At 40.3% G+C, this 27,751-nt stretch overlaps 1 protein-coding gene across 1 annotated transcript in view; it reads right to left on the reverse strand.

Annotated features, from left to right (window-relative positions):
• Positions 1-15,273, reverse strand: part of EIF2AK2 (eukaryotic translation initiation factor 2 alpha kinase 2) — a 35,540-nt gene extending 20,267 nt beyond the window's left edge. Inside the window, exons 1-4 of the mRNA XM_061168812.1 lie at positions 15,150-15,273; positions 3,988-4,122; positions 3,514-3,634; positions 1,675-1,823 (exon numbers count right to left, since the gene is read on the reverse strand). Of these exons, the coding sequence (XP_061024795.1) occupies positions 1,675-1,823; positions 3,514-3,634; positions 3,988-4,106 (389 nt within the window). The 5' untranslated portion in view covers positions 4,107-4,122; positions 15,150-15,273. The remainder of the gene's footprint in view (positions 1-1,674; positions 1,824-3,513; positions 3,635-3,987; positions 4,123-15,149) is intronic.
• Positions 15,274-27,751: the final 12,478 nt, after the last annotated feature.

Consider the following 27,751-nt stretch of genomic DNA (forward strand, 5'->3'; position numbering starts at 1 on the left):
CTTTAATTTAAACCTTCAGTGAGATGGCTGACCAGTTTGCCAGAATAACCAGGATTGGCTAACATCTCAGCTTGCATTTTCCAGGCAGCTTCTAACTTTTTGTTGCTTCAATGAAAGATCTGGCATTAAGGTACCAAGTGGTGATTTTTAAAAATTCCCCAAAAGTCCAAAGACATGGAGGCAGAGAAGGAAGACAGATCCAATGAATTTTTCAGAGATGTTCAACTGGAAAGAAAAAGCCAGTAGAGGAAGTGGGGCTTCTACAGGAGAAATAATAAGGTTAGAGTGTTTTTGTAGGAGATGGGCAAAGCATCCCTAACTTCAGCTCTAACTTTAGCATTTTCTGCCCCCTGCTCATGTGCACAAAAACCTAAGAAAACCCTCACAGTGCAAAAGCCCCATGCTGAAGTCACCCCCTCCTCATATGAGCTGTAAGGATGTTTGTGGTTAGGCAAGGATCCTTGGACAATTATGTAAGAACTATATTTAAGGTGGCAAAGCAATGGACATGGCAATTTATATCGTGGAGTTACCATGCAGTGCTACAGAATTATTCCAGTATGATTTGTCACAGAGGGAAACACACGCTACCAGGGTGAGTCTTCCCCGCTAGGCTCTGAAGGGAAAGTTAGGGAGCTGGGTTGAGTGACTGGATCATTTCTATGGCTCCTATTCTTCTCCAGCACTCCCTAAATAGAATTCTCTCTTACAGCGATCGAATGTTAAAGCCCTTAATTCAAAGAAACCAAACAGGTGAGCTACGGGAAAATAAAATAGCCTCTTAATTTACTGAGATTGACTCACAAAATTCACTTTTGACTATTTCACTCCAATGAATCCTATCACATTTTTCTCTTCCTGGTTCTGGCCTAAAATCCATCAGGGTGAAAAGTAAAACATCCATAGCTGAGTCAATTCTGAGGACAGTATCCTAAAGTGGTTGTTTGGACTATTTGCCATTTAGATATTTTTTCCTTCTCCCTCATTTAACTGGTTGGTTGTAGCTGAGAAACAATCTCCCTCACGCTCATTTGCTTTCTGCTTTTCCCAGTTCAAATCGATTCTTCTTCCTCACGTCCAAAGTCTTAGCTCACTGGTGACGTTCTCAATATCTCTGACTGACGCTCTCATCTGTCCCCCTCATCATATCCCTCAAATCCTGGTCTCCTCACAGTCTAGGGTGAAAGCCCATTCCTTCTAATACATGGTATTTGTTTAGAGAGTGACACCACTTAATCAAATCTGAAGGGCAAACACCTGGACAAACAGCTCTACTCTGACAAGGGTGGAAAGAGGGTCATTCCACACGTGTGGCAGAGATGTTTTCACACAGCGACTGCCACTGTGACCTCAGGGATGGGAAGGTGTTCACAACCCTGCAGCAGGGGCACCCCACCCTCTCTTAGGTTTCCTGCAGACTAAACCATCCAGATATACCTCAGAAATAAAGGATTCCTCAGATTTGATCAATTATGGGATATGGGTCCCAAGTCTTCAGCAATTAAGCATTTCAATATTTTAATTACAAAGATGTCCCATTGCTTGTAAGTCATATAAAACCTTTTCTGCAGAACGTACCAAAAAGGACAGATATTTCCAGAAAATGAGACATGAAAATAAGCCTGCTCTGTTGCTTAGATACAATGAAACAGAAGGAAAAGCACGACATCTCACTTTTCAGGCTCACTGTCCCTCGATTCACATTCTTCATAAATTACAGATAGGTTTTTCTTCTGGGAAATGGTATTAACACGGCCTATGTAATTCTCAATGGGTGGTCCTTCTGAAGGATTTCCTGTCTGCAGTGATGAAGGACTAGTGGCCTAAAAGAAAGGTTTTGTTTAATACAGATGATAACCAAAATTTATTTTGTCTAATAAAATTACTATTTTTGTCTAATAAAATTATTAAATGAATAATTTGAAAGACAACTTCAAGTTTATGGATTTCCCTACTATAATACTTTAATAAAAGTATAAGTATATATCTTCCTCTGCCAGAAAAAACCCACAAGGATAAATTTTAACAGGAGAAAAGAAATCAGCCATTTTCCTTTCATAGTTTCATAAAGAAAAACAAAATAGTCAATTTTCTTGTTTATCCGGTAAAACTCTATAACATTTTCTGGTTTGCTGTGCCCTTTGTAAATCTCAAAGAACAAGACAACAAATACTGAAGTAAAGCTATATCCTGGATCACAACTTCATAGGAAACATGAACATAATAGCATTACTCTTCCATTGTTATCTGTCCCTTTTTAAATTCTTAATCTGACAAAATCTTGTCCAAAGTTTTTCTACTTTGTTAACTTTTGGTTTTACTTATCTTCTTTATTATTTGTTTGGTTTTTTCACATTAATTTCTGCCCTTATTGTTATCACTGTTTTTCTTCTGCTTTTTTGTGGGGAAAGGTATTCTATTGTTCCTTTTCTAACTTCTTAACTTGGTTTTCTGGCTCTTTAACAATTTATCAGTTTGTGGTTTTTGCCTGATTTATTTTTATCAATTTTGATTAGAAGGGTGACATCTTTAAGTTAGATTTTTTTTTAATTAAAAAAAAAATTTTTTTTTTCTTTTCTTTTTGGCTGCAGCACATGGCATGAGGGATGTTAGTTCTCAGACCAGGGATTGAGCCTGTGCCCCCTGCTGTGGAAGCACGGAGTCTTAACCACTGGACGGCCAGGGAAGTCCCTTCAAGTAAGATTTTTCAAGAAAATATCTTGAATACTAAAATTTTTCAAGATTTTCAAAATCTGAGAATGATACACTTTTGTCCCACATGTAAAATGACTTCTTGTCTCATTTTACAGCTGCCTCTCTAATGTCTCCTGGTTTTTAATGGTGCTGTGAACAGCATGATATTTTTTTTTCATTTTTACATTTTATATAATTTTTTCTGCCTAGATGCTCGTAGGTTTCTTTTTTCATCCCTGGAGCTCAGTACTTTCACAAGGGCTGATGTTGTTCTTGGTGGTTCTGTATTTTTCTGTATCTGTTGAGTTGCTGAGTTGTTTTAACCTGCAGCCAGGTCTTTCTTTATTTCAGAAATGTTTTCTACTGAAGTCTCTTCAGATAGCTTTTTCTGTACTAGTTACTCTGTTCTCATCTTCAGGGATACCAATTATATATATGTTGGTTCTTCATCATCTGCCCTCCATATAGATCATTCTCCTCATGGTCACTTCTATCTCTGTCCTTTTTTGCTGCATTCCCTCAATTAGGTGGAGGAGCTCCTTCCAGAACCTGTCAGCTCATTTCTCACTGTTTCCTTAGAGTATGTCACTGTTGTTGGCATTCTAAATAGTATTGTCCCATTTTGCCCACTCTTCCCTAGGTGTACCTCTCATTCAGGGTTCTAAAGAAATGGGGCCAGGAAAAAGACTGAACTAAACTTTGAAACCAAAAGAAGTTGTAAATTGCTTTATTCTGCATGTGAGTATTTTCTCACAGAGAAAAATACCATAGATATTTCTGAATTCCCTTTCACTAGGGGAAAAAAAGGTAATTACTCACCTTCTGTTCTTTACTAATTATTTCAAAAGCTAATTTGGCTGCAGCATTTTTGGCTTCCTTCTTTGATCTACCTTCAGCCTTTGGAAATTCTTTGCCATCTATTATAACTTGATAGGTAAACCTAATTACAAAGAAAAATTCACAAAATATTATAAAATTCATGCATTATCTAACAACAAGTGTTCTGATCACCACTGCTTCCTATGACTACCTTTGAAAATTTTAACCTATGTTCCACATAGAATTCAAGCAGTCACCCCCAAACAGCAAAATAGCATATCATCTTGAAGCATGGAAAGGCTTAAACCCTCTTTTTTCTCTGGAGTCCTCTGAAGTTACCACTTTACATCAAGAAGACAGTACTCTCTGGCAACTTTGCTCTCAAGCTAAAGAATTGACTTCAAAATTGTGCCAGAGCTGCCATTCTCCCAGTTTATATTTTCTAGGGATATACCATTTTTTATAGCAACTTACCTTAAGTTATGTGGAGGTCCTGTCTTAGACAGTTCACGATACTTAAGTACTGCACTGTTCTTTTGCTGGTACTTATTAAGTTCTTCTATATAGAAACATGGTGAACGACCACTGGCCATTTTTTCTTACAGTAACCTACAATAAAAGAGATGTTTGAAAGAGGTGATACACTCAGAACATATTTAATCTAATTTTCCCAGTCTAGTTTAAGAGACAAAACAGGATGAATCTCCTTTATACAACTCATCTCAGTCCCACATAAATCCAAAGAAAACTTATTACAAAATCTTTCTTTCTCTCTCAAGGACTACACAATCAAGCTAATTTCTCCAAGATCTTCTACTGGCCAAAAAGTCTGGAGGTCCTTCTCTGTAACTTTTCTTTCTGCTTCCACTGAGTGTCAAGTGCAAGTTTGTCCACCTGCTTGAGAAGTTAAAAGCCTGCAGGAGTAGAATTATAATTATTTATGTTGAGAAGAAAAAGGTTGAGAGTATATATAAAGTTTATGAAATCATGAAGGATTTAGCTGTATGGACATTGATTCTCCTATGAAATCCCCCAAAATCCCCCCTTTGAAATTGTCAGAAGTCAGTTTTAGGACAATTTACTTGGCAGGCAAATTATGCCCGTGTTTATGGTTCTCACTGGACCAAGATAGTAGCAATGATTTAAATTACAAACAAAATCTAAAGAATATAGAATCTAAATATAAGAGCCAAAGCTATAAAACTTTAGAAGGAAACATAAGGGTGAATCTTCACAACCTTAGATTTGGCAATGGAATCTTAGATATGACAGCAAAAGCACAGCAACAAAAGAATACATAGATAAATTGGGCCTCATCAAAATTAAAAATGTTTATATATCAAAGGACACTATGAAGAAAATGAAAAGACAATCTACAGAAAGGGATTTTTATAAATAATATATTTGATAAAGACCTAGGATCCAGAACATATAAAGAACTTTTACAACTCAACAACAAAAAGTTAAAAAATTAAAAATAGGCAAAGGACTTGAACAGACATTTCTCCAAAGAAGACATACAAATGGCCAACAAGCACATGAAAAGATGTTCAATATCATTACTTATTAGACAAATGCAAATCAAAACCACAACTAGATACTACTTCACACCCACTAGGCTGGTAATAATAATAATAATAATAATACAGTAAATAAATGTGTTGGTGAGGGTATAGAGAAATTGGAAACCTCATACATTGCCGATGGGAATGTAAAGTAGTGCAGCCTCTATGGAAAAGAATTTGGTGGTTCCTCAAAAAAGTTAAACTTAGAATTACCATATGACCCATCAATTTCAGCCCTTTGGTGTATACCCAAAGAATTGAAAAACAGGTTTTGAAATACTTATGCAGGAATATTCATAGCAGCACTATTCACAATAGCCCAGAAGTGGAAACAAATCAAATATCTATCAACTGATGAAGGGTAAACAAAGTGCTCTATATCCACACATGGGATCTTATTCAGCCATAAAAAGAATAAAGTATTGAAACATGCTACAACAGAGCTACATGTCAAAAACATGCTAAATGAAAGAAGTCAGACATAAAAGGTCACATAGTGTATGATCCAGAATAGGTAAATCCACAGGCAGAAAGCGGACCCTGTTGACCTCTCGTTTCTTATTAGAAAGCTCTTTTGATTTTCCTTCTTCCATGGTCACTCTTTCTAACACTCCTTAATCTTCACAGCCTTTAAGTGCTGGAGTTCCCCCAAGGCTTGGTCCAAAGACGCTATTCTCTTCACTCTATACTTTCTCCTCAAGGTAATTTCTCTCATGACCATGATTTCAAAGATCATCTATTTGTCATTAACTCTAAAGTTTATACATAATTTATGAACCTCTTTCTGAGTTTCAGATCTCTCTATCCAACCTCTCCACTTGGACAACTTGAATGACTTTATTTTTTTTATTTTTTTTTATTTTTTAAACATCTTTATTGAAGTATAATTGCTTTACAATGGTGTGTTACTTTCTGCTTTATAACAAAGTGAATCAGTTATACATATACATATGTTCCCATATCTCTTCCCTCTTGCATCTCCCTCCCTCCCACCCTCCCTATCCCACCCCTCTAGGTGGTCACAAAGCACCGAGCTGATCTCCCTGTGCTATGAGGCTGCTTCCCACTAGCTAGCTATTTTACATTTGGTAGTGTATATATGTCCATGACACTCTCTCACCCTGTCACATCTCACCCCTCCCCCTCCCCATATCCTCAAGTTCATTCTCTAGTAGGTCTGTGTCTTTATTCCCATCTTGCCACTAGGTTCTTCATGACCTTTTTTTTCCCCCTTAGATTCCATATATATGTGTTAGCATACTGTATTTCTTTTTCTCTTTCTGACTTACTTCATTCTGTATGACAGACTCTAACTCCATCCACCTCATTACAAATACCTCCATTTCATTTCTTTTTATGGCTGAGTAATATTCCATTGTATATATTGCCACATCTTCTTTATCCATTCATCCGATGATGGACACCTAGGTTGCTTCCATGTCCTGGCTATTGTAAACAGAGCTGCAATGAATATTTTGGTACATGACTCTTTCTGAATTATGGTTTTCTCAGGGTATATGCCCAGTAGTGGGATTGCTGGGTCATATGGTAGTTTTATTTTTAGTTTTTTAAGGAACCTCCATACTGTTCTCCATAGTGGCTGTATCAATTTACATTCCCACCAACAGTGCAAGAGTGTTCCCTTTTCTCCACACCCTCTCCAGCTTTTATTGTTTCTAGATTTTTTGATGATGGCCATTCTGACCGGTGTGAGATGATACCTCATTGTAGTTTTGATTTGCATTTCTCTAATGATTAATGATGTTGAGCATTCTTTCATGTGTCTGTTGGCAATCTGTATATCTTCTTTGGAGAAATGTCTATTTAGGTCTTCTGCCCATTTTTGGATTGGGTTGTTTGTTTTTTTGATATTGAGCTGCATGAGCTGCTTGTAAATCTTGGAGATTAATCCTTTGTCAGTTGCTTCATTTGCAAATATTTTCTCCCATTCTGAGGGTTGTCTTTTGGTCTTGTTTACGGTTTCCTTTGCTGTTCAAAAGCTTTTAAGTTTCATTAGGTCCCATTTGTTTATTTGTGTTTTTATTTCCATTTCTCTAGGAGCTGGGTCAAAAAGGATCTTGCTGTGATTTATGTCATAGAGTGTTCTGCCTATGTTTTCCTCTAAGAGTTTGATAGTGTCTGGCCTTACACTTAGGTCTTTAATCCATTTTGAGTTTATTTTTGTGTATGGTGTCAGGGAGTGTTCTAATTTCATACTTTTACATGTACCTGTCCAATTTTCCCAGCACCACTTATTGAAGAGGCTGTCTTTTCTCCACTGTATATGCTTTCCTCCTTTATCAAAGATAAGGTGACCATATGTGCATGGGCTTATCTCTGGGCTTTCTATCCTGTTCCATTGATCTATATTTCTGTTTTGGTGTCAGTACCAAACTGTCTTGATTACTGTAGCTTTGTAATATAGTCTGAAGTCAGGGAGCCTGATTCCTCCAGCTCCATTTTTCGTTCTCAAGATGGCTTTGGCTATTTGGGGTCTTTTGTGTTTCCATACAAATTGTGAAATTTTTTGTTCTAGTTCTGTGAAAAATGCCATTGGTAGTTTGATAGGGATTGCATTGAATCTGTAGATTGCTTTGGGTAGCAGAGTCATTTTCACAATGTTGATTCTTCCAATCCAAGAACATGGTATATCTCTCCATCTATTTGTATCATCTTTAATTTCTTTCATCAGTGTCCTATAATTTTCTGCATACAGGTCTTTTGTCTCCTTAGGTAGGTTTATTCCTAGATATTTTATTCTTTTTGTTGCAATGGTAAACGGGAGTGTTTGCTTAATTTCACTTTCAGATTTTTCATCATTAGTATATAGGAATGCAAGAGATTTCTGTGCATTAATTTTGTATCCTGCTACTTTACCAAATTCATTGATTGGCTCTAGTAGTTTTCTAGTAGCATCTTTAGGATTCTCTATGTATAGTATCATGTCATCTGCAAACAGTGACAGCTTTACTTCTTCTTTTCCGATTTGGATTCCTTTTATTTCTTTTTCTTCTGATTGCTGTGGCTAACACTTCCAAAACTATGCTGAATAATAGTGGTGAGAGTGGGCAACCTTGTCTTATTCCTGATCTTAGTGGAAATGGTTTCAGTTTTTCACCATTGAGGATAATGTTGGCTGTGGGTTTGTCATATATGGCCTTTATTATGTTGAGGAAAGTTCCCTCTATGCCTACTTTCTGCAGGGCTTTTATCATAAATGGGTGTTGAATTTTGTCGAAAGCTTTCTCTGCATCTATTGAGATGATCATATGGTTTTTCTCCTTCAATTTGTTAATATGATGTATCACGTTGATTGATTTGCGTATATTGAAGAATCCTTGCATTCCTGGAATAAACCCCACTTGATCATGGTGTATAATCTTTTTAATGTGCTGTTGGATTCTGTTTGCTAGTATTTTGTTGAGGATTTTTGCATCTATGTTCATCAGTGATATTGGCCTGTAGTTTTCTTTCTTTGTGACATCTTTGTCTGGTTTTGGTATCAGGGTGATGGTGGCCTCGTAGAATGAGTTGGGGAGTGTTCCTCCCTCTGCAATATTTTGGAAGAGTTTGAGAAGGATAGGTGTTAGCTCTTCTCTAAATGTTTGATAGAATTCGCCTGTGAAGCCATCTGGTCCTGGGCTTTTGTGTGTTGGAAGATTTTTAATCACAGTTTCAATTTCAGTGCTTGTGATTGGTCTGTTCACATTTTCTATTTCTTCCTGGTTCAGTCTCAGAAGGTTGTGCATTTCTAAGAATCTGTCCATTTCTTCCAGGTTGTCCATTTTATTGGCATAGAGTTGCTTGTAGTAATCTCTCATGATCGTTTGTATTTCTGCAGTGTCAGTGGTTACGTTTCCTTTTTCATTTCTAATTCTATTGATTTGAGTCTTCTTCCTTTTTCTCTTGATGAGTCTGGCTAATGGTTTATCAATTTTGTTTATCTTCTCAAAGAACCAGCTTTTAGTTTCATTGATTTTTGCTATTGTTTCCTTCATTTCTTTTTCATTTATTTCTGATCTGATCTTTATGATTTCTCTCCTTCTGCTAGCTTTGGGGTTTTTTTGTTCTTCTTTCTCTAATTGCTTTAGGTGCAAGGTTAGGTTGTTTATTCGAGATGGTTCCTGTTTCTTGATGTAGGCTTGTATTGCTATAAACTTCCCTCTTAGAACTGCTTTTGCTGCATCCCATAGGTTTTGGGTCGTCGTGTCTCCACTGTCATTTGTTTCTAGGTATTTTTTGATTTCCCCTTTGATTTCTTCAGTGATCACTTCTTTATTAAGTAGTGTATTGTGTAGCCTCCATGTGTTTGTATTTTTTACAGATCTTTTCCTGTAATTGATATCTAGTCTCATAGCGTTGTGGTCGGAAAAGATACTTGATACGATTTCAATTTTTTTAAATTTACTAAGGCTTGATTTGTGACCCAAGATATGATCTATCCTGGAGAATGTTCCATGAGCACTTGAGAAAAATGTGTATTCTGTTGTTTTTGGGTGGAATGTCCTATAAATATCAATTAAGTCCATCTTGTTTAATGTATCCTTTAAAGCTTGTGTTTCCTTATTTATTTTCATTTTGGATGATCTGTCCATTGGTGAAAGTGGGGTGTTAAAGTCCCCTACTATGATTGTGTTACTGTCGATTTCCCCTTTTATGGCTGTTAGTATTTGCCTTATGTATTGAGGTGCTCCTATGTTGGGTGCATAAATATTTACAATTGTTATACCTTCCTCTTGGATCGATCCCTTGATCATTATATAGTGTCCTTCTTTGTCTCTTGTAATAGTCTTTATTTTAAAGTCTATTTTGCCTGATATGAGAATTGCTACTCCAGCTTTCTTTTGATTTCCATTTGCATGGAATATCTTTTTCCATCCCCTCACTTTCAGTCTGTATGTGTCTCTAGGTCTGAAGTGGGTCTCTTGTAGACAGCATATATATGGGTCTTGTTTTTGTATCCATTCAGCCAGTCTGTGTCTTTTGGTGGGAGCATTTTGAATGACTTTTAAACTCAAAAGATCCAAAATTGCATTTTTAATCTTCCCTCATGCTGGCTTCGAGTTTCCTTTCTCAGAAAATGACTCCACTGTGCATCCATGTCTGAAAGCCGTGAACCTGGGAGGCATCCTTGACATGTCCTTTCCCTACCTTCTGATCTATACCTAAGTCCTGTCCTCCAAATCCTTCTACTTCTCAATGACGTCTATAGCCACCATCCTGGTTCAAGCCATCACCATCTCACTCCTGGACTGCTACAAGAACCTCAGAACCAATTCCTCACAGCCGCTGCAATTCCTTCTCTACCCTGCAGCCATCATGATTTTTTTAAACTTTGTTTTCATTGTTGTAAAATATACATAACATGAAGTTTACCCTTTTTACCATTTTTAAGTGTACAATTCATGGGCAAAAAGCATTTTCACAATGTTGTAAGGCCACCATTGTCATCCATCTCCAAAACTCTTTTCATCTCCCCAAACAGAAAGTCTATACCCATCAAACAATAAACATTTCCCTTCCCCCTCAGCCCCTGGTAACCACCATTCTATTTTCTATGCCTATGAATTTGCCTATTCTAGGTACCTCATATAAGTGGCATCATACAATATTTGTCCTTTTGTGTCTGGTTATTTCACTTAGCTAATGTCTTCAAGGTTCATTCATGTTGTAGCACGTATCAGAATTTCCTTCCTTTTTAAGGCTGAATAATATTCCACTGTATGAATATCCCACATTTTGTTTATCCAGTCATCTGTTGATGAACACTTGAATTATTTCAACCTTTTGGCTATTGTGTGTAATGCTGATATGAACATTGTTGTACAAATATCTGTTCAAATCTCTACTTTCAAATCTTCTGAGTATATACCTAGAAGTGGAATTGCTGAATCAGATGGTAATTCTATGTTTAACTTTATGAGGAATTGCCAAATTATTTTCCACAGTGGCTGCACCATTTTGTATTTTCACCAGCAGTGCGCAAGAGTTCCAATTTCTCCACATCCTCACCAACAGCTGTTATTTTCCATTTTTAAAAGAGTCACATCACAATCTTTTTAAAACATCAATTCAATCATGCAGCCCCCACAAACCGCCAAAATTGTTCTTGTCAAGGCTACCGATGGCTTCCCCATCTCTAAAATTAGTAGTCAGTACTCAGTTCTCAGCCCCTGTCTACTTGACACATAACCAGCATGTGACATGGCTGCTCATTCCTTTCTCCCTCCTTATCCCTTTGCTTGGATACCCAAGACACCACCCTCTCCTGGTTTCTCTCCTTCCTCACAAGATATTCCTTCTCTGTCTCCTTTCCTTGTTCCTCTTCATCATGCTTTCTTTTAAATATTGTAGTGTCTCAGGGTCCAGGTCTCAGATCTCCTCTCTGCTCTACTTACACTCACTCCCCTGATGATCCCCTTGAGGCTTGTGGCTTTAAATTCCACCTACACAGAGAGAGTTCTCAAAAGAACGCCTCCCCCACTGACTCCTTCCTGGCTCCCAACTGCTTCTGTCCAACATGCTCCCTCCTGAAGTGCTCTGGACTCGACCCGTTATGCTGCTTTGCCTGGTTAACTCCTGCTTCCTATAGATCTCAGCTCAAATGTTACTTCCCAGACACCCTAGAAGAGGTCCTGGTTTGATGCTCTATCATAGCCCTTGTCTCCTTTATTACAATTGCTAATTTAACCGACTGTCTTCCAAAAGAGACCATGAGCTATAAGAGGGAAGGGACAGGCTTATAATAGGTGCTTAATAGTGAATAAATGAATACCAAAATATCTGCAGCTCTCCCTTACCTCCATGACTTGTCACATACTTTTCTCTCTGTTTGGAACGCAATAGCTGCATCCTCTATCTACCAGGAAATTCCCACTCATCTGTGAGGATCAATACATCCTTCTTTGATGCTGAGAGAGCAGCTAGTACCCCTCCATGGGCCTGCCACCCACCTTGCTCAGCTCCCATCATAGTTTAAAAACTGCTTTTTAAACCAGTTAGTGAGCTCTCTGGGGAGCCAGTTCTATGTCTTACTCATCTTTGTATAACTGACGTCCCGTGACAAGTGGTAAATGACGAACACTTGGACAGTATATAGGTAAATGACAGAATGATTCATTAAAATTAAGTACTCCACTTTAAACCTCCTCACCATCTCCCTTTTCTTCATCTGCTGTTTTCTTTGCATCCTTTCTTCATTCATTCGGTAAATGCTTAGTAAGTGTCAGGCACTGTTCTGATGCTGGGTATACAGATGTGTATAAGACAAATCAAGCCCCTACCTGCATTCCACTGAAGAAAGAAAGAAGATGACCAAGTCCAGAAACAAATAACAGGAGGGGATAACAGTTGGCTGGAAGTGCTACAATGAAATGAAATAGGGCTGTGAGATAGAAGGGCGTTAATAGGTGGGGGCAGAGATACGAGGGAGGTGGTTTTAGATACAGTGGTCAGGGAAGACCCTTCTTAGGAGGCAATATTTAAATCAAGCCTGGATGATGAGAAAGTCCACCATACTTTGATATGGGGGAAGAGCATCTCAGGCAGAGGAAGCCTGGAGGCAGGCACCAGCACAGCTTTTGGAGGGATGACAAAAAGGTCAAGGAGATTGCTGCACAGTGAACGAGGGGAAATGGTGGGAAATGAGTCTGAGAGGTAGGCAGGTGCCACAGCACATAGACCTTGAAGGCCAAGGTCAGGATTGTGGAAGTTATTCTAATTGCAGTGGGAAGCTATTGGAGAGTTCTCAGCAGAGGGGTGATGTGGTTGGATTTATGTTTTTAATGATCACTCTAACGCTATGTAAAGAACAGAGTATGAGGGGTGGGTGTAGAAAAGATGAGTGGGGCATGAGTAGAAGTCAGGAGACCAAGTTGGGGCTGCCGCAGTGGTTTGGGTGAGCAATGCTGGTGGCTGGAAGGGATGAGATCTGAGCAAAGGTGCTGTCTTCACATCACCGCTTAGTGTTGTGGAGAGGGCTATGGTTTAAAGCCACATAGATCTGGGCGAGGCACCTCTTTGAACCTTTGATTCATGACCCGAAAACAGAAATGAAAACACCTGATTCACAGGTTGTTGTGAGGAGTAAATCAGACAAAAAGCATCCAGCAGGGTCTCCCACACCACTGGCCCTCAATAAACACAGCTTCTGGTCTACAATTCCAAAATCCAAAAGCACTGAAAACTAAGGTTTACTTTGTTTTCATTTGTTTTGTTTTTGGTGGGTGTGTAGCCCCCCATCTAGACCTGAACTGACATGAGCTATTTAGAGTCTTAATCATACTCTGTTGTCGATTTATACATTTCACTGCAGAAATATGTTTTATGATAGAGTGTTGCCCCCAAACCCTACTGAGAACATTACAAATAGATAGGATTTATACTGCTTTGCCTTTCTAAAATCCAATAATCTCTGAGTACCACAACATACCTGGCCCAAGGGTTTCAGATAAGGATCTGTAGCTGTACCATTATTTTCAGGAACCAAAGTGTCATTTAGTTTAGTCACACCTATGAGACCATACATCCGACTGGAGGAGGTCATAGATCTCAGAACAGTAGTTATGGAAGAGTCCTTAGCAATTATTTAACCTGAAGTCCTATCGAAATACCCTAAATCCTCAACACTTTTAACTTTAAGTAACTGCTGATCTTCAGAATGACAAGACAAGTTGAATTTAAGTGAAATATATGTGTAAACAAATAAGGTGTTAAATTGGCAGGTCTGAAAAAGTACTTATAAGTTTGGAAAAAAAGAAACAGGCGTTTCTTTTCAACTGGTTTTAATAAATCTTATTTTAATACTATGTTACCATCTCCCTAAAAGAAATCTCCATCATAATTACTAATAAATATTATGTGTCCATCTTACTCATGCCCAGAAGTTACTTTGGCTGTGCCTTGATACCCTTAGGGCAGAATGTAAGCCCCTGTGGACCCAGACCCCTCAAAGGGCCTGTGCAAAGCTTGGCAAACAACGTGCATTCAACTAATATCTGATGAATTGAATGAATAAACTATAGATCCAGTGTTAAGGATCTTCAGGTTCAAATAAGCAAACAGAAGAACAAGAGCATAAACTGCCCAAGATTCTAAGTTCCTAAGTGGCAGCAGGGAGTCTGTCTTTTAGCTTCCATCTGGCAAGGCATTTTTAGTACTAAAGAAATCACAGGCAATAGGAAGTCTCATATTCTGGAATTCAAAAGAGAATTTATGAATCAAAAACAAAGATTTAATGAATACCTATTACATACTGGGTTATACCGGCGAACAAAACCCTACTCTTGTGAACTTACTAGTGGAGGAAAATGGACAAACCCATAAAAAATGTCACAAGGTGATAAGTACTACGTTGAAAACTAAAGCAGAGTAGGGGGGACAGCAAGGGAAGAGTGGGGTTTCTTACATGCAGGTTGTTCAGGGAAGGCTGCTCTGATACAGTGATATTGTATCTGGGGGAAGAGCTTTCCAGGAAGAAACAGGCAGTGCAAAGGCCCAGAGGCAGCGACAGTGCTTGGCTCTGCCCCAAGAACAGCCACGAGGCCTGTGTGGTCAGAACGCAGGGAGCAGGCGGCCTTGCCTGTAGACCAATAACCTTTTACAGGATTCTGATGAAGCTACTGGGGGGCGGGGTTGGGGAGTGTCCTTTTCTGCCTTAAAGGACCTCGGGCGGCTACGGTGTTGAGAAAAGGTGGGGGAGGGGGGCGGGGGACAGAGTTGGGGCGGGGGCTAAAGATGGGCAATTGGGAAACAATTGCAACGACCCAGGCAAGAGATTTTTGGCTGGGGATTTTTTTAGCCAATGTTTTGGGCAATTCAGGCCCCCGTATTTCCCATCTGTCTGTCAAGCCATAGGGCTTTTCCGCTTTCCACTAGTTGCCCCCGCCCCGGTCCCGGACCAGGGCTAGTAGTCGCTTGGTCTGTTAAGAATTCTTCGCGGGAAGAAAATGACTTTCAGCGCCCACCGCGCTGCACGATCCTTTCCCCGGATCCAGCGAGGGCTCCGCACCTCGGCTGAGGGCCTCGGACAGCGTTCTCGAGGCGGCGGCGCAGGGGTCAGGGGCATCTTACCAGAGTCCAGTCCCGGGCTGGGGACGCGGGCTGCGCGAGCCTCGGTGGCTGCCGGCCCCTCGCCGCTCACCCGCACCGCTGCTGTCCGCGGAAGCTCGGCAGGGTCTGGGCAGGTCGCTCTCGGTTTCGTTTTCTCCGCGGACTCCGCCTTCCTTCCTCTCCGCCTTCCTCCCGCCCTCCCGCGCGGGTCCGCACGGGTCCGCACACGTCCGCACAGGCTCAGCGATCGCGGGAAACTGGCGCCTCCACCCCGAGTCCGCGCGGACTCGTCCAAGACCCTGCAGCCCCACCCCGGCTTCTGGGGCTGTTCCTGGCCCCGGTGCGGGCAGGGTACTCCGGGAGGTGGGGAGGACATCTAGGTCTCCGAGGCCCGCGACGTGACAGGCGCTCTGTGATCAACGCTCCAGTTTCCTCTTCAACACAAATATTTGGGATGGGGTTGGGGGGCTGGATATCATCAGCTCCATTTTATTAATGGAAGAAAACTGAGTAAATTAACTCTCCCAGGGCAAAGCCAGGATTCCTTTGCCCATAACCACCATTCCTTTGCCCTCCTCCTTCTCCTCACGTTAACCAGGCTGGGGATGAAGAGGCCTGGGGGCATAATTTCCCTTGCTATCTGTTTGCACCCGTCCATCCATTCATTCAACAGGTACTTGCCAGCTGCTGTATCAAGTACCAGCCAATCCAGCAGTTAGGAGAGCTACCTGCTGCCTTCGAGACCTCTTGGAGTTTACCACCAAAGTCCTTACCAGTAGTCCCAGATTTATAAGAAATCCTACTCACCTAAGGGACTATGACACACTCCCAGAGTAATACTGGCACCTTGACACAGTGACTGAGGAGTGCTGAAGACTTAACCTCACAACAATACTGCAAGGTAGGTGCCATTTAGCAGATGAGAAAACTGAGGCCTGAGGCACAGAGAAGTAACAGCTGGTGAGCAGGGGAGCTAGAATTAGAACCAGGATCCTGTACCTCAACATCCTAGTGAGGGTGAGGGAGAGAGGCAGTTCCAAGATGGACTTCAGGTACACATTACATATTGACCATTGGCTCCAGGCATCCTTTCCCACGTCTCTTCTGCACACACACACCCCACCCCCGTATTGCAGGGTATCAATGGCTAAACACTGTATTTTCCTTGATTTAAGTTCCCCAAATATGAAGCACTGGTGGGAGGTTTAGAAGGCAGATAGGAGGCAGAGACATCTTTCTGTGGCCCTTTGAGATGACAAGAAATCTCCAACTGTAGTGGCCGTTTGCAGGAGTCCATTTCCCAGCTTCGTGGGTGTGGGGTGGTTGTTTCAGAGGCAATGGCAGTAGCAATGACATGTTTTCTGACTTTTTGAAGCCCTTGAACTGTCCAAAAGAGCTTAAAGAAAGAAAATGACAAGCTCAAGCATGGTCAGAGTACACAAGCTTTTATGACTGCCCCAGAAGAACCTCTTACTTCATGTAGTCTCAGGGCTGATGGAGCAGAAATTAGCTACAGAGTCCAGTGCTGCAGGTAGCCGAATTTCTATATAACTTTAATTTGCAGCCTCACCAAGTCTCTTCTAGGAACATTGAGGCTATTGACTGGGAAAGAATGAGGACCTGGGAATTTGGGTGGATTTGAATGAGTCCACTGCCCTCCCAAATTCTGCTGAGTCACCACAGTCCTTCCATCCTTGTCGGATAAGTCTGGCTTGAAGAGCCTGAATTAGTCGCCTTGCGAGGACGTGCTGAAATTTCCAAATGCCCCATTCCTCCCTCATGTCTTCACTCCTAGAACTAGAATCAGGTGCTAGAATGCCCCAAGAGGATACAGACAAGATCTGATCCAGAGGATATAGTTTACATAATGAAAGAATTACAAGATTTCGCTAATTTTTATCAGCAGAAACCCAAGAAAAGTGCATGGATATGCTTCTAAAGGTGACATGAAAAACGGAACGTAGTTTAGATTATGCACTCAGTGTGCTGGCTCCAGCAGCTGGGAATGGTTCTAAGAGTTTGTTTAGTTGGCTTACTATAACCTGGGCTCAGTGGTGGCCCACATTAAATGAAATTGTGATGCCAAGTAATACAGATGAAGAAATCAAAAATACTTAAGGAGTCAGGAATATTAGACTAGATTAATCATATGCAACCTATTCCTTCACTTTCTAACCATGCCCCCCAAGAATATCCAAAGGACCCTCCTTCACCAGGCATTCAGAAGTATAGTTTCATCTTTGAAAAGCTCTGTATTGGCTGCCCACTGTGCCTGGGGAATGTTGATGGGAGATGTTGCCATTGAAAAACTACCTGATTTCAATGGGGATTATGGCTCCCAGAGTGGCAAAGGCCATGTGGCAACACTTAACTCCACCGGTCCCTCCAAAAAAAAGGGCAACAGGGTCAGAGCAGTAGTCAGAAAGGTTTGCTCACCAGAGATCTTTAGTGGTGGTAAAATGGTCCTGGAGTTTCTAGTACTGAAATAGATGGCAGCCCACAGGTGTGTTACATGAGCAGATATATGAGACCCCCATAGCACTCACTCCCACTCTATCAACCCACATCCCTGGTCTCATGGGGAGTTCCTTGTGAACAGGTGACTTAGAAAGAAAAATTCAGTTGAAGCACAATACACTGGCATTAATTGGAAGTGGACTGATATATTCCAACAGCCCTACAGGGAGGTAGCCCTAAAAGATACTGGGAAAAAGGAAAATCTTCCCAGTGGGTGGAACTTCGAGCAGGTGGAACTATATTTAGTTGTCACTTGGAAGGCAATAAAGCTAGTTCCCTGGACAGTACCAGTAGCTAGCAATTTACCTGGATATTCAGAGATTTGGAAAGAGCAAGATCAGAGGGTTGATGATAAGGAGGTCTGGGGAAAAGGATGTGGGTGATCACTTGGAATGGACAAAGAGTATGAGTGTATTGGGTTCCCTTGTGAATATTCATCAAAGGTACCCGCTGCTGAGGAGACTTTTGAGAAGCAGGGGTGCAGGAAAACTTCTGTAGATGTCAGTCGGCCTTTTCCCCAGCTACCCCAGTGCTTGTTCAATGCAAATGAAGAGCCTTCGGCAGTAGGAATGGATATGTGTGACTTCATCAACATGGAGTCCTTGTCAAGGTTGATCTGGCTGCTGAGCACCCAGCCTTCCAACAGCAAAGACCAACACTGAGCTCCCAGCACAAGTACCCCGTACACCGAAGGAGACCAGCCTGCCACTTGGTGGCGGATGGGTTACATGGAGCCTTTCCATCATGAAGTGGGCAGGGATTTGCCCTCTGTGGAGTAAGCATTTATTCCAGGTATGGAATTGCTTTTTCTTCCTTCAGTGCTTCTGCCAGCACCATTATTGTTGGCCTTTCCGAATACCTTGTTTACCATAATGATATCTGTCAGTAAAGAACCCATTTTTTTTTTCACATCTTTATTGGAGTATAATTGCTTGACAATGGTCTGTTTCTGCTGTATAACAAAGTGAATCAGCTATACATACACATTTATCCCCATTTCTCCTCCTTCTTGCGTCTCCCTCCCACCCTCCCTATCCCACCCCTCTGGGTGGACACAAAGCACCGAGCTGATCTCCCTGTGCTATGCGGCTGCTTCCCACTAGCTATCTATTTTACATTTGGTAGTGTATATATGTCCATGACACTCTCTCACTTCATCCCAGCTATCTTTCCCCCTTGCCGTGTCCTCGAGTCCATTCTCTACATCTGCGTCTTTATTCCTGTCCTGCCCCTAGGTTCTTCAGAACCATTTTTTTTTTTTTTAGATTCCATATATATGTGTTAGCATACAGTATTTGTTTTTCTCTTTCTGACTTACTTCACTCTGTATGACAGACTCTAGATCCATCCACCTCACTGCAAATAACTCAATTTCATTTCTTTTTATGGCTGAGTAATACTCCATTGTATATATGTGCCACATCTTCTTTATCCATTCATCTGTCGATGGACACTTAGGTTGGTTCCATGTCCTGGCTGTTGTAAATAGTGCTGCATTTAACACTGTGGTACATGACTCTTTTTGAATTATGGTTTTCTCAGGGTATATGCCCAGTAGTGGGATTGCTGGGTCATATGGTAGTTCTATTTTTAGTTTTGTAAGGAACCTCCATACTGTTCGCCATAGTGGCTGTATCAATTTACATTCCCACCAACAGTGCAAGAGAGTTCCCTTTTCTCCACACCCTCGCCAGCATTTATTGTTTGTAGATTTTTTGATGATGGCCATTCTGATTGGTGTGAGGTGATACCTCATTGTAGTTTTGATTTGCATTTCTCTAATGATTAGTGGTGTTGAGCATCCTTTCATGTGTTTGTTGGCAATCTGTATATCTTCTTTGGAGAAATGTCTATTTAGGTCTTATGCCCATTTTTGGATTGGGTTGTTTGTGTTTTTGATATTGAGCTGCTTGTATATTTTGGAGATTAATCCTTTGTCAGTTGCTTCGTTTGCATATATTTTCTCCCATTCTGAGGGTTGTCTTTCCGTCTTGTTTATGGTTTCCTTTGCTGTGCAAAAGCTTTAAGTTTAATTAGGTCCAATTTGTTTCTTCTTGTTTTTATTTCCCTTTCTCTAGGAGGTGGGTCAAAAAGGATCTTGCTGTGATTTATGTCATAGAGTGTTCTGCCTATGTTTTCCTCTAAGAGTTTGATAGTGTCTGGCCTTACATTTAGGTCTTTAATCCATTTTGAGTTTATTTTTGTGTATGGTGTTAGGAAGTGTTCTAATTTCATTCTTTAACATGTAGCTGTCCAGTTTTCCCAGCACCACTTATTGAAGAGACTGTCTTTTCTCCATTGTATATCCTTGCCTCCTTTGTCATAGATTAGTTGACCATAGGTGTGTGGGTTTATCTCTGGGCTTTCTATCTTGTTCTGTTGATCTGTATTTCTGTTTTTGTGCCAGTACCATATTGTCTTGACTACTGTAGCTTTGTAGTATAGTCCAAAGTAAGGGAGTCTGATTCCTCCAGCTCTGTTTTTCTTTCTCCAGATTACTTTGGGTATTCGGGGTCTTTTGTGTTTCCATACAAATTGTGCAATTTTTTGTTCTAGTTCTGTGAAAAATGCCATTGGTAGTTTGATAGGGATTGCATTGAATCTGTAGATTGCTTTGGGTAGTATAGTCATTTTCACAATGTTGATTCTTCCAATCCAAAAACATGGTATATCTCTCCATCTGTTTGTATCATCTTTAATTTCTTTCATCAGTGTCTTATAGTTTTCTGCATACATGTCTTTTGTCTCCTTAGGTAGGTTTATTCCTAGGTATTTTATTCTTTTTGTTGCAATGGTAAATGGGAGTGTTTCCTTAATTTCTCTTTCAGATTTTTCATCATTAGTGTATAGAAATGCAAGAGATTTCTGTGCATTAAGTTTGTATCCTGCTACTTTACCAAATTCATTGATTAGCTCTAGTAGTTTTCTGGTAGCATCTTTAGGATTCTGTATGTATGGTATCATGTCATCTGCAAGCAGTGACTGTTTTACTTCTTCTTTTCCAATTTGTATTCCTTTTATTTCTTTTTCTTCTCTGATTGCTGTGGCTAAAACTTCCAAAACTATGTTGAATAATAGTGGTGAGAGTGGGCAACCTTGTCTTCTTCCTGATCATAGTGGAAATGGTTTTAGTTTTTCACCATTGAGAATGATGTTGGCTGTCGGTTTGTCATATATGCCCTTTATTATGTTGAGGTAAGTTCCCTCTATGCCTACTTTCTGGAGGGTTTTTATCATAAATGGGTGTTGAATTTTGTCAAAAGCTTTTTCTGCACCTATTGAGATGATCATATGGTTTTTCTCCTTCAGTTTGTTAATGTGGTGTGTCACATTGATTGATTTGCGTATATTGAAGAATCCTTGCATTCCTGGGATAAACCCCACTTGATCATGGTGTATGATCGTTTTAATGTGCTGTTGGATTCTGTTTGCTAGTATTTTGTTGAGGATTTTTGCATCTATGTTCATCAGTGATATGGGCCTATAGTTTTCTTTTTTTGTGGCATCTTTGTCTGGTTTTGGTATCAGGGTGATGGTGGCATTGTAGAATGAGTTTGGGAGTGTTCCTCCCTCTGCTATATATTGGAAGAGTTTGAGAAGGATGGGTGTTAGCTTTTCTCTAAATGTTTGATAGAATTCTCCTATGAAGCCATCTGGTCCTGGGCTTTTGTTTGTTGGCAGATTTTTAATCACAGTTTCAATATCAATGCTTATGATTGGTCTGTTTGTATTTTCTATTTCTGCCTGGTTCAGTCTCGGAAGGTTGTGCTTTTCTAAGAATTTGTCCATTTCTTCCGGTTTTCCATTTTATTGGCATATAGTTGCTTGTAGTAATCTCTCATGATCCTTTGTATTTCTGCAGTGTCAGTTGTTACTTCTCCTTTTTCATTTCTAATTCTATTGATTTGAGTCTTGTCCCTTTTTATCTTGATGTGTCTGGCTAATGGTTTACCAACTTTGTTTTATCTTCTCCAAGAACCAGCTTTTAGTTTTACTGATCTTTGCTATCGTTGCCTTCATTTCTTTTTCATTTATTTCTGATCTGATCTTTATGATTTCTTTCCTTCTACGAACTTTGGGGTTTTTTATTCTTCCTTCTCTAATTGCTTTAGGTGTAAGGTTAGGTTGTTTATTTGAGATTTTTCTTGTTTCTTGAGGTAGGATTTTATTTCTACAAACTTCCTTCTTAGAACTGCTTTTGCTACATGCCATAGGATTTGGATTGTCATGTTTTCATTGTCATTTGTTTCTAGGTATTTTTTGATTTCCTCTTTGATTTCTTCAGTGATCTCTTGGTTATTTAGTAGCATATTGTTTAGCCTCCATGTGTTTTTATTTTTTACAGTTTTTTTCCTGTAATTGTTATCTAGTCTCATAGTGTTGTGGTCAGAAAAGATGCTTGATACGATTTCAGTTTTCTTAAATTTACCAAGGCTTGATTTGTGACCCAAGATATGATCTATCCTGGAGAATGTTCCATGAGCACTTGAGAAGAAAGTGTATTCTGTTGTTTTTGGATGGAATGTCCTATAAATATAAATTAAGTCCATCTTGTTTAATGTATCCTTTAAAGCTTGTGTTTCCTTATTTATTTTCATTTTGGATGATCTGTCCATTGGTGAAAGTGGGGTGTTAAAGTCCCCTACTATGATTGTGTCACTGTTGATTTCCCCTTTTATGGTTGTTAGCATTTGCCTTATGTATTGAGGTGCTCCTATGTTGGGTGCATAAATATTTACAATTGTTATATCGTCTTCTTGGATTGATCCCTTGATCATTATATAGTGTCCTTCTTTGTCTCTTGTAATAGTCTTTATTTTAAAGTCTATTTTGTCTGATATGAGAATTGCTACTCCAGCTTTCTTTTGATTTCCATTTGCATGGCATATCTTTTTCCATCCCCTCACTTTCAGTCTGTATGTGTCCCTAGGTCTGAAGTGGGTCTCTTGTAGACAGCATGTATACAGGTCTTGTTTTCGTATCCATTCAGCCAGTCTTTGTCTTTTGGTTGGAGCATGTACTCCATTTACATTTAAGGTAGTTATCAATATGTATGTTCCTATTCCCATTTTCTTAATTCTTTTGGGTTTGTTATTGTAAGTCTTTTCCTTCTCTTGTGTTTCCTGCCTAGAGAAGTTCCTTTAGCATTTGTTGTAATGCTGGTTTGGTGGTGCTGAATTCTCTTAGCTTTTGCTTGTCTGTAAAGGTTTTAATTTCTCTGTCGAATCTGAATGAAATCCTTGATGGGTAGTGTAATCTTGGTTGTAGGTTTTTCCCTTTCATCACTTTAAATATGTCCTGCAGCTCCCTTCTGGCTTGCAGAGTTTCTGCTGAAAGATCAGCTGTTAACCTTATGGGGATTCCCTTGTATGTTAATTGTTGCTTTTCCTTTGCTGCTTTTAATATTTTTTCTTTGTATTTAATTTCTGATAGTTTGATTAATATGTGTCTTGTCGTGTTTCTCCTTGGTTTTATCCTGTATGGGACTCTCTGGGCTTCCTGGACTTGATTGACTATTTCCTTACACATATTAGGGAAGTTTTCAACTATAATCTCTTCAAATATTTTCTCAGTCCCTTTTTTTTTCTCTTCTTCTTCTGGGACCCCTATAATTTGGATGTTGGAGCATTTAATGTTGTCCCAGAGGTCTCTGAGACTGTCCTCAATTGTTTTCATTCTTTTTTCTTTATCCTGTTCTGTGGTAGTTATGTCTAGTATTTTATCTTCCAGGTCACTTATCTGTTTTTCTGCCTCAATTATTCTGCTATTGATTTCCTCTAGAGAATTTTTAATTTCATTTATTGTGTTGTTCATCATTGTTTGTTTGCTCTTTAGTTCTTCTAGGTCCTTGTTAAACGTTTCTTGTATTTTCTCCATTCTATTTCCAAGATTTTGGATCATCTTTACTATCATTATTCTGAATTCTTTTTCAGGTAGACTGCCTATTTCCTATTCATTTGTTTGGTCTGGTGGGTTTTTACCTTGCTTCTTCATCTGCTGTGTATTTCTCTGTCTTCTCATTTTGCTTAACTTACTGTGTTTGGGGTCTCCTTTTCGCAGGCTGCAGGTTCGTAGTTCCCATTGTTTTTGGTGTCTGCTCCCAGTGGGTAAGGTTGGTTCAGTGGGTTGTGTAGGCTTCCTGGTGGAGGGGACTGGTGCCTGTGTTCTGGTGGATGAGGCTGGATCTTGTCTTTCTGGTAGGCAGGACCACGTCAGGTGGTGTGTTTTGGGGTGTCTGTGAACTTACTATGATTTTAGGCAACCTCTCTGCTAATGGGTTGTGTTGTGTTCCTTTCTTGCTAGTTGTTTGGCATAGGGTGTCCAGCACTGTAGCTTGCTGGTCGTTGAGTGGAGCTGGGTCTTAGCGTTGAGATGGAGATCTCTGGGAGAGCTTTCGCCGTTTGATATTACATGGGGCCAGTAGGTCTCTGGTGACCAATGTCCTGATCTCGGCTCTCCCACCTCAGAGGCTCAGGCCTGACACCCGGCCAGAGCACCAAGACCCTGTCAGCCACACGGCTCAGAAGAAAAGAGACAAAAAAAAGGAAAGAAAGAAATAAAAAATAAATAAATAAAATAAAATAAAATAATTAAAATGGAAAAATTATTAAAATTAAAAAATTAAAAAGCAATAAAGAAAAAAAGAGAGGGAGAAAAAAGAGAGCAACCAAACCAAAAAACAAAACCACCGATGATAACAAGCGCTAAAAACTATACTAAAAAAAACAAAACGAAACAAAACAAAAGTCCAGTCAGAACTCTAGGACAAATGGCAAAAGCAAACTATACAGACAAAAATCACATAAAGAAGTATACATATACACAGTCACAAAAAGAGGAAAAGAAAAAAATATATATATATATAAAAGGAAGAGAGCAACCAAATCAATAAACAAATCTACCAATGATAATAAGCTCTAAATACTAAACTAAGATAAACATAAAACCAGAAACAAATTAGATGCAGAAAGCAAACCCCATGTCTACAGTTGCTCCAAAAGTCCACCGCTTCAATTTTGGGATGATTCATTGTCTTTTCAGGTATTCCACAGATGCAGGGCACATCAGGTTGATTGTGGAGATTTAATCCGCTGCTCCTGAGGCTGCTGGGAGAGATTTCCCTTTCTCTTCTTTGTTTGCACAGCTCCCAGGGTTCAGCTTTGGATTTGGCCCCCCCTCTGCGTGTAGGCCTCCTGAGGGCGTCTGTTCTGTGCCCAGACAGGACGGAGTTAAAGGAGCTGCTGATTAGGGGGCTCTGGCTCACTCAGGCTGGGGGGAGGGAGGGGTACAGAATGTGGGCTGAGCCTGCAGAGGCAGAGGTCAGCGTAACATTGCAACAGCCTGGGGCGCACCGTGTGTTCTCCCAGGGAAGTTGTCCCTGGATCATGGGACCCTGGCAGTGGCGGGCTGCACAGGCTCCCGGGAGGGGAAGTGTGGATAGTGACCTGTGCTTGCACACAGGCTTCTTGGTGGCGGCAGCAGCAGCCTTAGCATGTCATGCCCGTCTCTGGTGTCCGTGCTGATAGCCGTGGCTCACGCCTGTCTCTGGAGCTCATTTAGGCGGTGCTCTGGATCCCCTCTCCTCAGGCATCCCAAAACAATGGTCTCTTGCCTCTTAGGCAGGTCCAGACTTTTTCCCGGACTCCTTCCCGGCCAGCTGTGGGGCACTAGCCCCCTTCAGGCTGTGTTCACGTAGCCAACCCCAGTCTTCTCCCTGGGATCTGACCTCCGAAGCTCGAGCCTCAGCTCCCAGTCCCCACCCGCCCCAGAGGGTGAGCAGACAAGCCTCTCAGGCTGGTGAGTGCTGGTCGGCACCGATTCTCTGTGCAGGAATCTCTCCGCTTTGCCCTCTGCACCCCTGTTGCTGCGCTCTCCTTCGCGGCTCCAAAGCTTCCCCCCCGCCCAACCCCCGTCTCCCCCAGTGAAGGGGCTTCCTAGTGTGTGGAAACTTTTCCTCCTTTACAGCTCCCTCCCAGAGGTGCAGGTCCCGTCCCTATTCTTTTGCCTCTGTTTTTCCTTTTTTCTTTTGCCCTACCCAGGTACGTGGGGAGTTTCTTGCCTTTTGGGAAGTCTGAGGTCTTCTGCCAGTGTTCAGTAGGTGTTCTGTAGGAGTTGTTCCACGTGTAGATGTATTTTTGATGTATTTGTGGGGAGGAAGGTGATCTCCACGTCTTACTCCTCCGCCACGTTGAAGGCACCCCTGTATCTTTTTTTTTAAACCAACAAAACTCCATGCAATTAAATATCCTAACAGAACCTGAAAATACAGAGTCACTTAAATATCTGAGAAATATTTTATGAGAGAAATTCTTCTCAGTATAAGAACTCTGTGTTTGATTCTTTTTTTGTAATCTACTTCTACTGATAATTTAAAAAATAAAGCTACCTGTTGAATCTGCCAGGGTGATGGCTTTTATCTTAAAATCAGACCTTTAGTATATGTTATGTGTGTGGGGAGAGCTAAGGCTTTGCTTATTTCCATGCTTTTAGGGTCATTCACTGCTCGGTCACATTATTTCAAGCAATGAAATGATATTTAGACATTTATAGCCAATTGTTCTGTGAAAAGTTAGTAGAGATCCCAACTAAAGCAAGAGGGCAAAGAATGACTTAAAAATTTTTTTTTTAAATCAGTGATATGGGTCCAAGTGATGATTAGTAGTCATAATACTTGATTTATATCAAATTACACTTTTCACTTTTGGAAGTGCTTTTACATTCATTCACAACAATCCTCTCAGGTAGATATTGTAATGCCCATTTTAGAGATTAAAAAGAGGCTTTGAGGTTTTAAGTGCTTTGTGCAAAAATCACACAGATGGTAATTTTCTGATTAAGTGATAGAGTGCCATTTCCACTAAACTGCATGGTGAAAAGTCACTTAAAGACATGAGAGAAATCTTAGAGCTCCTAAAAAGATTAGAAAAATATCCAGGGGGAAAATGGAGGTTAATTGTAATAAAACTAGATAAACATATGATAAACATAGATATGTTCATGAAAATATGTGATATAGCCAAACTGTAAGCAATGTAAAGACAAGATATAGATATATGTTAAGAAAAAATATATATAGTTTAGGAAAATTTTCTGTAAAGTGAATTACTGTTAAATGAAGCTTATCTTCTCACTCGTTTCCATTTTAAAATAAAGGCACATTGCATAGAAAAGTATCTTTGGGGGCTTCCCTGGTGGCGCAGTGGTTGAGAATCTGCCTGCCAATGCAGGGGACACGGGTTCGAGCCCTGGTCTGGGAAGATCCCACATACCGCGGAGCAACTGGGCCCGTGAGCCACAGCTACTGAGCCTGCGTGTCTGGAGCTTGTGCTCCGCAACAAGAGAGGCCGCGACAGTGAGAGGCCCACGCACCGCGATGAAGAGTGACCCCCGCTCGCTGCAACTAGAGAAAGCCCTCACACAGAAACAAAGACCCAACACAGCCAAAAATAAATAAATAAATAAATAAAATTTAAAAAAAAAATTCATAAGACAAGATGCTGAGAGGTCAAAAACTAGAATTTCAGAGTTGCGAATAAAAAAAAAGAAAAGAAAAGAAAAATATCTTTGGGTATGATGAAATAACAATTAAAATGCAAGAAGTACTTTTAAAAATACCCAAAGAGAAAAATAAACATTTCTGATAAATTATAGGTATCAAAAAACTTCAAAACCCAAAATACTACACTGAGTTAAAACATTTTCCGGAGACACTGGAGCTAGAATCATGTCTCACTGACCTTGTAGAACATTTTAATGCTAATTTAGATGGTTCTAGAAGACTTCCTTGGTTTTAAAAATCATCTGGATCTTTTTACTAAAGCTGGGAATTACCTTAACAGGAAGTGCAACTTTTTATTTCATATTAGAGCTAAAATTTAGAATGCAAGTACCTGAATACAGAAGCAACGCTTCGTTTTACCTTCACACTGAAGTACATGTAAAACAGGAAGAAACATGGGCAAGGAACAGGAACACCAGGTTTCCCATGAGGTGAAAGAGAGGTTCCGAGAGTATTGGGTGCTTAAACTCAGAGTCAAGTCTTGGCATGTCAAAATCTTAATAAAGATTTGTCAAATTAATAAAATTAGAAATGAAAAAGGAGAAGT

Source organism: Eubalaena glacialis, chromosome 14 (genome assembly GCF_028564815.1).
Source record: "Eubalaena glacialis isolate mEubGla1 chromosome 14, mEubGla1.1.hap2.+ XY, whole genome shotgun sequence".
Taxonomy (NCBI): Eukaryota; Metazoa; Chordata; class Mammalia; order Artiodactyla; family Balaenidae; genus Eubalaena; species Eubalaena glacialis.